General features: G+C 43.4%; 1 protein-coding gene across 1 annotated transcript in view; it reads left to right on the top strand.

Annotated features, from left to right (window-relative positions):
• Positions 1-24: 24 nt before the first annotated feature.
• Pcsk2 (proprotein convertase subtilisin/kexin type 2) overlaps positions 25-13229 on the top strand; it is a 264406-nt gene continuing 251201 nt past the window's right edge. The window contains exon 1 of the mRNA XM_021636816.2: positions 25-549. Within this exon, the coding sequence (XP_021492491.2) occupies positions 376-549 (174 nt within the window). The 5' untranslated portion in view covers positions 25-375. The remainder of the gene's footprint in view (positions 550-13229) is intronic.

Here is a 13229-nt window from a genome sequence, read left to right as displayed (position 1 = left end):
CACCCGGGCTGGCGCTCGCCTCCAGCCCTGTGGAATTGAAGCCGAGGAGGAGCTGAAAATGCAGATTTAGCATCAAGCACAGACACACACTAGCTCTTTCTCTCGGGTACACACAGCTCCGCACATTCGCACCCCAGCCAGCCAGCCGGGCTGCACGACTCCACAGCTTCCCCGGCAGCCAGCTGCTGGTGGACAGCGCACAGATTTGCTGTTTGCCGAGCTTCTCTTCTGCCTCTTTTGCTATACAAAGATTTTTTTTTTTTTAAGGAAAAACAGAAACAAAAACTACATTCCTATTTTTTATTTGCATCTCCCTCCTCGTCCCCAGCTCCACCACCCTGCGCGCCTCGCAGCCCCACTTTTCACTCCTGAAGGATGGAGGTCGGTTGTGGATCGCAGTGGAAGGCTGCCGGGCTTCTCTTCTGTGTCATGGTTTTTGCGTCTGCTGAGAGACCGGTCTTCACGAATCATTTTCTCGTGGAGTTGCATAAAGACGGGGAGGAAGAGGCTCGCCAAGTTGCAGCAGAACATGGCTTTGGAGTCCGAAAGGTAAGATTTTCCCCATGCATTTCACATGTTGTTTCCAGAGGAGGGACAGCCTTGCGCAATCTCGTTGCAGATTTGCAAGTTTTCTGTCTTTTTTATGCTATGCAGCTATTCTGCCATCGGCTCTGAAAAACGACATTGCCTCCGGTGATCTTTCACGGGTTATGTAATTAAAATGCCCTTCATCTGTATTAGAAAGGTCAGCGAAATAATTTGTTGGTGTTGACTTGGTGGGGGAATAGGGCGACCGCACCTTGCAAAGGCTGCTGTGCGCCCGGGCTGCTGTCCGAGGTACCAACTTCTCCGGGCTGCCTGGGGACAGAAGGATGAGGTCCGGAGCAGCTGGGCTGGACGCTGGACGCTTTGCCGGGAAGCCTCCCCGCCCCCACGCCCCGGAGGAAGAGAGTTTCCCACCCAAATGGCTCAAAGATTGAGCGTCGCGTTCACCCCAGTTTTCCGACCCACGCCTAGAGGACTTCCCTCCCAGCGCCTTCCTTCCCTGCTTCTTTTTTTTTCCAGCGGACAAGAGCTTTCTGACTTGGAAACAAGGACGGGGTTCTCTGTCCAAAACACGCGCGGAACTTCTGCGCTCTGGCCCCCGCCTACGACCTCCCATCCCCAAAGCGCACTCCTCTTTGGAGAGTTCTCAGTTCGCTGCCGTAGGACACCAGGGCGCCGAGAGAGGGGGATTCCCCCGGAGAAGTCTAGTCGTCCTCTCTGCGGGCAGCCAGCGTGGCTTTCCCAGGAGAGCACGGGGATCCCCATTCCAAGAAGTTGTCTGAGTTGAACTGTTTGAGCAATTGGATAGGGTTTCGGGCTTCGGTGCGTCGGGCCACCTTTGGGGAAGTTAGGGTAGCCGTCCTGTGGGGAATGAAGGAGAAGGGTGCGCTTGGCGGGGCAATGTGTGACCAGCTTGTTCTTCCTTGGAAATATCTGCGTCCGAGATCTGGAGTGTCCTTAGAGGACCTGGCGCCGCTAGGGGAGAGTGGAGATGCGGGGAGAAGCCAGAGTGAGGGGACCGGAAGGCCAAAGGATGCAGCTTGGCTCTGGTGGGCTGTCCCCTCCCTCCTGACCCGGCAGGGAGAGATGCTCTCCAGCACTGGGCTCTCTCCCTGGAGGGCAGCGCTGGTTGGTATCTCTGTCCGAACTTGCTGTTCTTGTGCCTCTTGCCGATTCCCAGCCACCAGGAGGACGCCTCCAGGAACGCAGGGCTCTCCCGCCTCCACTCAGCAGCGCAGCGGCGCGTTTTCTACCTCAGCTGAGCTCGGCAGCGAGTTCCACTGAGGTCCTGGGAGAGGCGCGGGTCTGCGGGTGGCGCGCGGGCGGGTCTCACACACTGAGAACTAGTTGCTCCGGAGGAGTAACTAGTGTAACTAGAGCAGGGGGAGGATGCCAGAGTCCTGCTAATGGAGCAGTCTGCTGCCTCCCCCCCAACCCCCGGCTAGGGCCACGGCTAGGGCCACGGCTGCTGCCGAAAGGCAGACACCCCATTTCAACACCCACCCCCGAAAACCGCAAGACCCAGCCTCCTAGCGTCATTGGATTTGAGTGACTATAGTTAGCCGATACCTTACAGTGAGAACTTTAATGTGTCAGAGTCCTTGTATGCTTGCCTTTTTGAAAAAAATATTTACTTCATTATCAGGAGTGCTTGCGGGGATGGGGGTGGGGGGGATGAGGGGCTGACAGAGGCCAGAGGCACGGAAGCCGCTGGAGCTGGAATTACAGAAGGTTGTGGCTGCTCCATGTGGTCCTGGGACTGGCATTCACCCTTCACTCTGAGCCCTTTCTCTAGCCTGCTTACATACATTCTTACAGCGACTGTAAGAGTGCTTCTGTTCTGGGTAAGCAGCCTTGCTAGGGCTTGTGGGCCTGGGCTATGCTAGGAAGGGAGGAGGCAGCATTCTTCAGTACCCTGGCAACCCTCCCTGTGGGTGCCTTCGTGTCAGCCCTCTCTGACAGCGAGGTAGACCTGCTGCAATGCTTTCCCACCTCCCTTCCCCCGAGCCCCGTGAAAACACATTCTTAGGATCTGATGCAAAACTTAATCAATGGTAGGAATAGCCGAGGCTGATAATGGCTTAGGTCATCAATTTTCCAGTATAGTTAATTTTTTTTTATGGGAATGAGTAGCCCAATGAGAGCTTAACCGTTGTGATGGTGAAATGAAAGCTAGGGAGTATAGAAATAACCTTTTTTTAAATCAACAATTTTGGTAGACTTTGAACCAAAGGACGCATGCACTTTTAGATTGACCATTTCTCCTCATTCTTTCTTGGAGAAGGGGCCACTGATTTTGCATTGCAATAGAAAGCTGCAATTCCCTAACAGGCTTTTGCTTTGCTGTCTCTTTCATTACCTTTCCTTATCCCCCTCAGATGGAACCTCCTAACCAAATCCTGAGACTTTTGCACTAATACATACGCAAGGACTAATCAGTGTATGACAAGGTACTTCTGGCTGAAGAGGCTTCGTGGTGCAAAGCCTGCCTGCAATGCTCCCTCTTTTCCTCCTTTGGATCCATGCACTGTTGATCCTTCAAGACCTGGAGCTAAATCTTGCCTGACGCTACAGCCATGAAAAGCTTTCCTTCTCCCGAACATCCGCAAGGCAGGAGTGGCAGATACCTGTCACATCCTCAGCCACTCATGTAAATTACTGAAAGTGAGGGCTGGTTTGCTTTTCCATTGGGAAATTAAGTATTCAGAGCCCATACTGTCAGTGTTCCTGGCCTCCTCACCTTACCCAGCACACTGCTGGGCTTGACAGCCCTTAGAGAACTTGCTAGCCTGCTTTGTTACTCTGTTCCCCAGTCACTGTTCTCTCTCGATCTCAGTGTGCCTCTCTGTACTTATTTATTTTGTATTTTAAACCCCAAAACATCCTTCTCAGTGGTTGTGCCTTGGCAGCCTCCTAACTTTCTCCTGCTCGGTGTCAGGTATGAGAGATTCTCATTAGTTAGTTAATTCTTACATAGGGTGGGGATGCAGATGAGGGGAGCCTTCTGTGTTTCAGGGAACCTTATCCTAACTTCACAAAAGAAGTAAGATGTTCAGCATCAACCCTAGTTCTCAGATGAAATTCAAAGCTCTTATGAACTATCAAAGATCTTAAGTAACTGCCTGATGTTAGCAAAGGAAAGAACTCAAATATAAAATCAAGTTCACTTGGCCAGCATCTGCTTCCAGGAAGCCATCCGTGACTGTCAAGAACTTTGCTTTGGAGGCAACATTTTGAAAATGAGAGAATTTTCCCTGCCTTTCCTTCCTTTTCACCTTTGCTATAATTCTCATTCATTTGCTGTTGACATGTGAACATATGTCATTGACCACTGTGCTCATCCTAAGCCTCATCAGAAAATCAGAACGTAAAGATTCTGCCCTTTCCTAGCCCCAATGTCACATACTGTGCTAGGAAACAAAAGTCCAGGAAAGGTTTTGTTCGCGATCTAATGATTTTATCACTGGAAGAACTTTAGCAAATACTTATGTTTCTTCCACTAAGTGGAGGAAAATACCTGCCTAACTTTTTCTGTTTTATTTTGGCCTGTCCCTCACTCAAACGCATGTTTCTATGGGATGTTTTGTCTGAAGAACTAGGTGGTAACAAAGCTGACTTCAGGCAGCACCTCCCACTTCTCAGAACACCGTTTTCTGACCTGTATAAACTGAAAAATAAAAACTTTTTATCAAAGTAATGACATTCCGTATCAAGCAGTTTCAGCTAATTGTGGGCAAAAATACTGAGCAAAATAAAGAAAAAGTTAAGGTTTTTTTTTTTGAGAGGTAACTTTTTAAACATTTTTGGACATTTTTCTTTTATTGTAATGTGTTTGGGTTTTTACCCATGGAGGACTAATGCTGCTTTGACAGGTAACATTGCAAAATCATTGTTATATGGGTAAAAATATTTTTCAGTTCTAAAAGCAATCTACTAATAATTGTGTTGACAGGTAATAAAAATAAATTTTAGATAATTTTACTTTATGGATATATAATTTAACTTGGGAAATAATATAGTTTAATATTTTCACAAAGTACACACACTGTTATCATGAGCACTGAAATGAAGAAACAATTATTATCAAAAACCATAAGGCCCCCATTGCTTCCTGGGTACTTCTGAGTCTGGACAAACATAATCATCGATTTCGGAGATGCCAAGTCCAGCAGGCACTCCATATCCAGGTGGCTTCATAGCTACAGACTCACCCAGGGGTGGGTGAAAAGCTAAAGATGCGTCTATACTGAGCAGAGGTTTGCTGCCTTGTGTTTCCCAAAACAACCTGTTTACTATTTGCATAGCATTTACACCACATTAGGTGCTGTAAATGTAGAAATTATGTACAGTACTTGTAGAAATACATGTACTGACTTCATGCATACAGCACACAATTTTATATATAATGGATCAAGCATTTGGGACTTAGGTAAACACCAGGGTTGCTGGCACAAGCTCGCAGTAGCTCCTAATACTCAGTGGTGCATTTATTGGGTAGATGTGAATTGGTTCTCCGTTGCTCTGTGTCCAGGTGAGCTTTTATTGCCAGCTCAACACAACAAAGAGTCTCCTGTAAAAAGGAAGTCTCCGATGAGAAAACCTCCCAGGTCAGATTGCCGTGTGGCCAAGTCTGTGGGGAATTGTCTTGATGGTTGATTGATGTGGGAGGGCCCAACCTGTGGTGGAAGGCGCCAACCTGCACTCAACCGAGTTGTATAAGAAAGCTTGCTGAGCACGAGCACAGGAGCTGATAAGCAGTGTTTCTCAATGACTTTTTCCCCATTTTTGTTTGAGTTCCTTCCTTAATGATGGGCTGTGACCTGGAATTGTAGGTAAAATTAACTGTATCCTTCCCCATGCTGATCCTGCTGGCGATGTTTACCACAGCAACAGAGAGCAAACTAGAGCACTATGTGATGGGTCACTTCAATACGCACCCAGTAGACCCGCACTGAGTCTGGCAGGTTTTAGCAGAGCACTTCGCTGAAGTCCTCAAAAGATAAAATCAGAGCATCAGCCAGCTGTGACCCCACCTCGAAGGATGCATCAGGTGCACCCAGACTTTCAGAAGCATTTTCCCCTCGTGGATGCAGACCCAGGATCTTCATTTCCACACTGGCTACTGTTCAGAGCAAGGCTCAGCAACTAGCGGCCCCCTTCACCTACTCACAGCCAGCCCCCATCCACATGTCTTCTATCTGGAAAGGCTCTGCCCCTTTCTTAGGTTAACCTGATTAGGTCAAGCCCACCCAAATAATTTCTTTTCTGATTTTTATTCCTGAAAAATCAACTAATTTGGAAGCCTACCTATATTTTATTATCACCTCCAACGTTTTATAATCTAATCACAGAAATAAAATTCACCCATTTACATTCCCCCCACACACTGCCTCACTCGAACAAGCAGATTACAAAGGCCATCAGCAGTAGGGAACAGAAGTCTTGAGGCACCTCTCAGAATTCTGTCTACTAAGACAAGCAGCCACAGGGTCTCTCTAAGCAACCATGTGTTTCCGCCAGCAGTGCCTGAGGGCTCCAGCTACTCCACACTCTCCACCACCCTTGAGAGTTCACACCCTTTTGCTCTCAGCCACTCAGGTGGTTGTATGGTCCTATCAGCTTCCAGTTTCCACTGATGAATAGCTAAAGTGAAATGTCTCACAACGTGTTGTGATTTGGAGACTCTTTTATTTAGTATTTATTTATAACTGTTCAGAGTGCTAAGAATGAAAAACGAGATGATCAGCCCTAAGTGGGACATCGTCTTTAACCCTATCATCACCAAGGCTCAGGGAACAGTGTGGAAGAAGTGGTAGAGAGGACGTAAGAGCCAGTGATGGGAAGAAGTACTGTAAAATGCTGCCACAGCCATGAATTCCTGATGACTGTGATTACTTATATAAGAGCTATAAAAGAGCAAGACAGCCCAAATTTTATCACAGATGGGACAGATGCTCTCCAGGCCACTGTTCTTTACTAAGGAGCTATTGGCAATGGATTGGCAGCTTCTGGAGTTGGAAGAGTCATTGTTTTCTGAAGATGTAACCTCTTGAAGGTTTTTTTACCCACCATTTGATGCCCCCCCCACACACACACACGCACATATGGACAGGACTAACTGGATTTAGTGGCTTATCACAAACAACAAACAAAAAAATCATGAGGATGGGAGGGGACTTGCTGTGAGGAACATTTGGAGAGTTGGAAGAGGAGAAATAGGAGGTAGATATGACCATTTTCCATTGTATACCTTTACAATATTCTCAAATATTTAAAAAATGAAAGAATATGGTTGCAACAACACCAAATAAAAACAATGATCCCTGTGTGGGATCTGAGCACAGTGGTGGGTGCCTAGAATTAGGTATCTTTTGTTGGTTGTGACAATGATCAGAAAATGGCAGAGTAGCACCCTTTTACACAATGAAACAGTCATGTGTTGGGCTTTTGCAGGATTTGCAAAAAATTAGGAAAGGAATAGGCCACAACCCAATAACAACACATCTGCGGACTAGTAATAGTCCATGAAATGGCCCCGATCCAAGATTTCTCTGGAGTTGGTTAATCATAAACCATCGTAATTATTGCAGCTGGTCATTCTGGTTTCCGTAGCAATTTTGACTGGCTAGCTGCCTTGGAAAGGAGAATCATTTCTATGAGGAACACAACCCAGGCTACTGGAGACCCAGATTCCAGAAAGACACCTGTAGGAGCAGCTAAAATCTTAATCATCAAACTCAATTCCCTTTTCCTTGAGCTGGAGTAAATGAACATTTCTCAGCCTGTGCTGTAGACAACTGTGACCAAGTAACATTTATACCCACTTTATGTTAGGAGAGACAAGGTATTCTTGTCCCGTGCCTGGTGCATTAAAAAATCCTACCAAATGACCCTTTACGTTTTTTCTTCTGAGGCTGAATGATGTTGAGAAGAGCAACTTTGAAAGCCAAATCATGACAGTAACCTAGTCACAAAATGAAAGGAGTCCATATTTCTGATTGCTGACCCAAAAGACTTTCCAAGAATGAGAAATAAATTGTTATGGTAGAGCACCAAGATTTGGGGGATTATCTTTCGAGCAGGCAGCATTACCCAGGCTAATATGCTATCAGAAAATATCCCCTCTTTATGTTGCTAGACTCCGCCTCTAACCTTACAACTAAAGCAAGCCAAATTACAACAAAAATAATCCCCCAAAGCCTTTGAGAGCTCCTATGTCCTTATCTCATGTTGTCAGTTAACTTTCTGACAACATGAAAGTTTATTTATTTATTCATTAAATAAATTAAAAAAATTATTTTCTCTAGAAAAGACATAAATTTCTTTCAAAGCACTGTCCTCCTACTGCAGCCAATAATGCTACTCATAATGGATGCTTAATATGTTCTTCTTTGATGACAAAACTCTTGGACCACAAGATGATAATTTGGTCAGAAGCACAAAAAGAATGTGCTGGAAAAAGTGTGGTTCCAAAAACTACCCCTCTAGGATCCTTTTCTGTGTAAGAAAGAGTTCTGCCAGGAAGTAAAAGCAATTGACAATCATCAAGTGAGCCATTGGCACATTTCTGTTTCCCTAAAACTCCCAACTTGGAAATTAACAGCAGTGAAATGAGGAGAGCTTTGCACAGAAAAAAATAAAATAAAATCTGTAATTAAAGTACGAGCCAGTACAGAAGGAGAGAGGGTGGTACTTCTTTTCTTAACTGAATGGAAATGAAAATCTAGATTTATTTCAGGGGCTCTTACTGCTGTAGATGATGTTACAGCATGGGGTGAGGGAGGCTACAGCTGAATTTTCTGTAAGTCTACATTCAGCTATGACTTCTCAAAGAAGCCAAGTTTAAAAAAAAAAGTGAGGTTTATACTACCTCTCCTTTTTATCTCACTTTTGCATTCATATTCATCATTTGAAAAATAAATAAATCTTTACTGTACTTGTACATTTTCATTTGTGATCCAAATAACTGTGGCAGTCAAAAACACGGGTTATATTTGACTTTCTTTGTTGAATTTATTGTTCACAAAGCCCATTCATTGGTTTTCAAGATCACAGATGGATAAGGAATAAACAAAACACAGCTGAGTTAATGCTGCCATCCTGATGTGTATGAACAGATGAAACTAATATACAAATAATGACACTGATTTGGCAGGTGATTCTAAAGTTTTTATCCCAAAGCTAATTTGACCACAATGTTTTGGGGAAGTGTGATGTGATGAAATCTTCTGTTGAATATCGCCAAATAAAACAAGCCATTACCCTGGAGTAAATAACAGCGCAAACTCTGGCACACAGTGAAACAAAACGGAGGGCTTCATAAGATATTGATGGTAGGTGACAAGGACAGAAAGAAAAGGCAAGATCCGGGTCACTCTTCACTCGTAACTTTAAATTTGACATTAAATTCCACACACAGCCATTTATTTTCCTAATCTTGCTATCTTTTAAAGTGCCAAGTAAAAAAGAGCACTGTGAGAAGTGTTTAAAAACGTTATCCCAAGTGTCATTACTCAGAGATGACAATCACCAACATTCTAATGCGGATATCTGTGTCTGAACATGTAGGAAAAAAGAGAAATGAGCAAACTTCTTACGGAAATGGAATCACATCATACATACTGGTTTTATGTTTTCAACCATCCCTGATTTAATCATTATAGACTGGCGTAAAACAGGAGAGTAATAGAAAACTAAAATTATTATACTTCAAATAAGTTTGCTATGTAAAAGATATTTTCTAATAAATTTCCCTGAATTTAAGAAAAATGCATATAAGACTTGTGAGTTTGTCATTACATGTTCGGGAAAGAAAGGATATGTAAACATCTATTTAATTGCATGTTTAATTATTTAATTACATATTCAAATTGTAATGGGTATAGACTCAGTGATTTGCAAAATGGAAAATTAGGATCCTAGGACCTCCCGGTATTCTACTGCTTATTATCAGTATGTTAGATGTCACTTCTGTTTCATGTCACATATAAATGTTAACTTTCTACATAAAGCCATGATCATAGTATTCTTTACATTTATTCTACCTGAAATTCACTTCCAATTCCACTACAAATCCTTTTGCTGGACTTCTTCAAGCCCAAATTGCCCATTCTCATTAAAGTTTTCGGTTTTACTGAAAAACAAAGAGGGCAGTGCAAGCATAAGAAGGAAGTCATTCTCAGTTTGGGATTAAAGGATTACAGAGGAAAAATGGACAGCGAAGTTCTATTTGTTAAGTAATTGATAACCATGAAGTGAGCTGCTGGAACACTTCAGTTTCCCTAGAATTCCCAACTTGGGAATTAACAGTAAGAAATTCAGGAGATCTTTGCACAGAATAAAATAGTCTCTAGTTAAACATGATCAAATACAGCTGCAGAGGAAGCTACGGTGATAGCATTGCTATGCTTTGAATATGAGATGTCTCCAACACACTTGCGTTTTGAGCACTTGGTCCTTAGATGGTGGCACTATTTTGATACACCATGGAGCTCTTGGGACATGCTGCCTGGTTAGTGGGCGTGGGCCACCGGTGGTCTTAGAGGGCTTTTACTCATTCTTGCTGCTGCTTCTATTCTCTGATCCCTGATTGACCATGCTGTGAAGAGAAGCTGCCTCAAATTCCTACCATTACAGCAGAGACTCCCCTGTTGCCAAGCGACTGTATTTCCTGAAACTGTGAGCCAAAATAAACCCTTCCTCTCCTAGGCTGCTTCTGTCATGTATTTTGCACAGTGATACGAGAGATACCCAATGTAAATGGGCATCGTAATTGTTTCAAAGGGCTAGAAATCAAATTCAACCTTAGAGAAAGCAAGAAGAAGATGGGGCTGGAAGGCAAACAAAATGTGGACACTGCTGATGGCAAGTCGAGAGAGACCTGACAAAGGGCTTATGATGATTTGTGGACAGTCATGGACACAGTGGCTAACTGGGGAGAAAGACTTAGAATAATGCCAGAGTCATTTTCTAAAGCAACATTCAATTAGGAGCAGAGAGAAAAGAAGTCTTGACCCTAGAATTACCAGAGCTCTCTGAGATTGCAAGTGGACCTCAGTGTTATCCCTGGAATTACCAGAGCTCTCTGAGATTGCACAGTAGACCTCAATGTTATCCCTGGAATTACCAGAGCTCTCTGAGATTGCACAGTGGACCTCAGTGTTATCCCTGGAATTACCAGAGCTCTCTGAGATTGCACAGTGGACCTCAGCGCTATCCTGGCTGGGTGGAACTGTCTGACAATTTCACTGACACACATACTGATGACTGATAGTTTCTCCAGCCTGGGAGCGACATTTTCTCGGAGTAGAATGTAAGATGAAGATGTTGGTATGCACTGAGTAAGCTGAGTGGACTCAGAAAGGAGCCTCCAAAAGAAAGGTTAGGTGTGAAAGGTCAAGACAAATGGGGATGCCAAATGCCAACAAGAAGCTTCCTTCAAGAAGCATGGTGGTGAAGGGAGGGAGAAAGCGGTGTGGTTTGGTGTCATTAAAATGACTCTTATGAACAATGATTTCTAAACACTTGTCACACCACTGGCAGATTGCTACTCCACCAAAATATTGTGACATTCCTCACTAATTGAGTCTGTATTATTCTAACTGGTTTATTCAGAGTCATTTACATTTTTACAAATAATAACTACCAATTATAGAATTACAGCCTGTCAGAACAAAAAGAGATTTTTAGAACAGTACTGGTTTTGCCCTTCATTTTACACATGAGGAAGAGGAGATTAAATATAATATTTGTGTGGTCTTTGTTTATTTGCTGGTTTAATTTTCTGGGAATTTGTTTGTGTTTGATTTTTAGTTTTGATTACTTTGCTATATTGTTTGTTTTGTTTTGTTTTTCAGATAAGAGTTTCCTGTATAGTCCAGGTTGGCTACTCACTATGTACCTCAGCGTGACCTCAAACTCATGATAATCCACCTGCCTTTACCTATCAAGTACTGAGATTCCAGGCATGAGCAGCCATGCTTAGTGCATTAGTTGTATAATTGGGTGCTTGTGTAGTGAGAATGGCTCCCATGACTCACATGTTTGAATATTTAGTCCCCGGTGGAACTCTTTGGAAGGGTTAGGAGGTATGGCCTTATGGAAGAGGCATGCCACTGGGAGGGGTAGGCATTGAGGGTTCAAAAGACTTGAACAATTGCCAGTGTGCTCCCTAGCTCCTCCTTGTGGATCCAGATGTGAACTCTCAGCTGTTCTTGCCACCATCCTTCACCATGTTTTTCTCCATCATGGAATCTAATCCTCTAAAACTATAAGCTCAATTATGCTTTATTTTCTAAGTTCCCTTAGTCATAGTGTTTCATCACAGCAATAGGAAAGCAACTAAGATAACTTTCGATGGACACTGAGTCCCGTTGCTTATTAGCTGTGCTTTGGAAGCACTGAGCCAGCCTTTCGGGATGACTGAGACAGCAAACTAGAGCAAATGATATTCCTGTGAGTGACTGGCTTCAAAAACCATTTCAATTCATTGAGCTAACCACATAAATTCACTCCACGTGCTTCTGATCTGCATTTCATGATTTTACACCTGAAATGTTTATGAATTCTAGCTTTCTAAAAAAAGTTGCTCATAGATTCATGGACTCCAGCAAAGGCCTGTTGGATTTACCTTTGGTGAAAGACAGCATAAGAATCTATATTTTTCTGAGCACACTCTTGGCAAAAGTATTAATTACTTTTTCTATTTCTGTATTAAAGCATCATGACCAAAGGCAACTTATAAAAAGGGGGAGGGGTATTTGAACTTATAGTTCTAGGGAGATAAAAGTCATTATTGTGGCAGAGAGGTATGATGACTACAGCAGGATAGCAAGAACTCACATCCTTTGCTGTCAGCACAAAACAAAAAAGCAACTGGAAATGCTGTCAGTTTTTTATACTCTGAAAGCCGACCTCCAATAACATATCTACCCAACAAGGCAATACCTCCCAATCCTTCCCAAACATCTCCACCAACTGGAGACCAAGTGTTCAAACATATGAACCTACTGGGAAAATTCTCATCCAAACTATCATAGTAACTAACACAGTGCTGTGCATTTGGTAAACACTCAACAGATATCTAAATAAATGATGAGGTAGACCTAAAATCTTAGTATCACCATTTGATGCTCTCTGTTGAATAGGCAGGTGTATCATGAGATGCTGCAGTAAAGAAAGCTAAATGGGTAAATTATTTGCTGCACAAGTGTGAGCAAATCACACAACCATGTATAAAGGGATGAGTGTGGCTATGTATGCCTCTGACTGAAGTCCTGGGAAACAGATACAACAGATTCCTAGGCTCAGCTGCAGCCCGTCTAGCTGACTTGATGCTCTAGAGTCTCTAGGTTCAAAGAGAGACTCAGTATCGAAGTGATAGGAGAAGATGGTCAAAGCTAACCTCTGGCCTCCACTCATGCAAACACAAGCTAGACAACCTGTGTGTGCACACTCATTCACAGAAAACTAAAAAACAAAACTAAGCATACCAAAACTGGTAATCTGACTACCCTATTTTATGCCCGTGTCACACGGCTCCCCACTGACTAATTGCTCTTAGTGGCCTAACATCCTGTGACCTGATTGTTGATCAAGAACTTAGTGATAGAGGAGAAAAAGATGATCCACAAATACGATCATTCTTTTTTGTTGATGTGTTCTTGGCTTCTGTAAGAGAAAAC

This window comes from Meriones unguiculatus, chromosome 4, assembly GCF_030254825.1.
Source record: "Meriones unguiculatus strain TT.TT164.6M chromosome 4, Bangor_MerUng_6.1, whole genome shotgun sequence".
NCBI lineage: Eukaryota > Metazoa > Chordata > Mammalia > Rodentia > Muridae > Meriones > Meriones unguiculatus.
The sequence above is the reverse complement of the archived record's forward strand: the minus strand, read 5'-3'. Positions and strand labels throughout refer to the sequence as shown.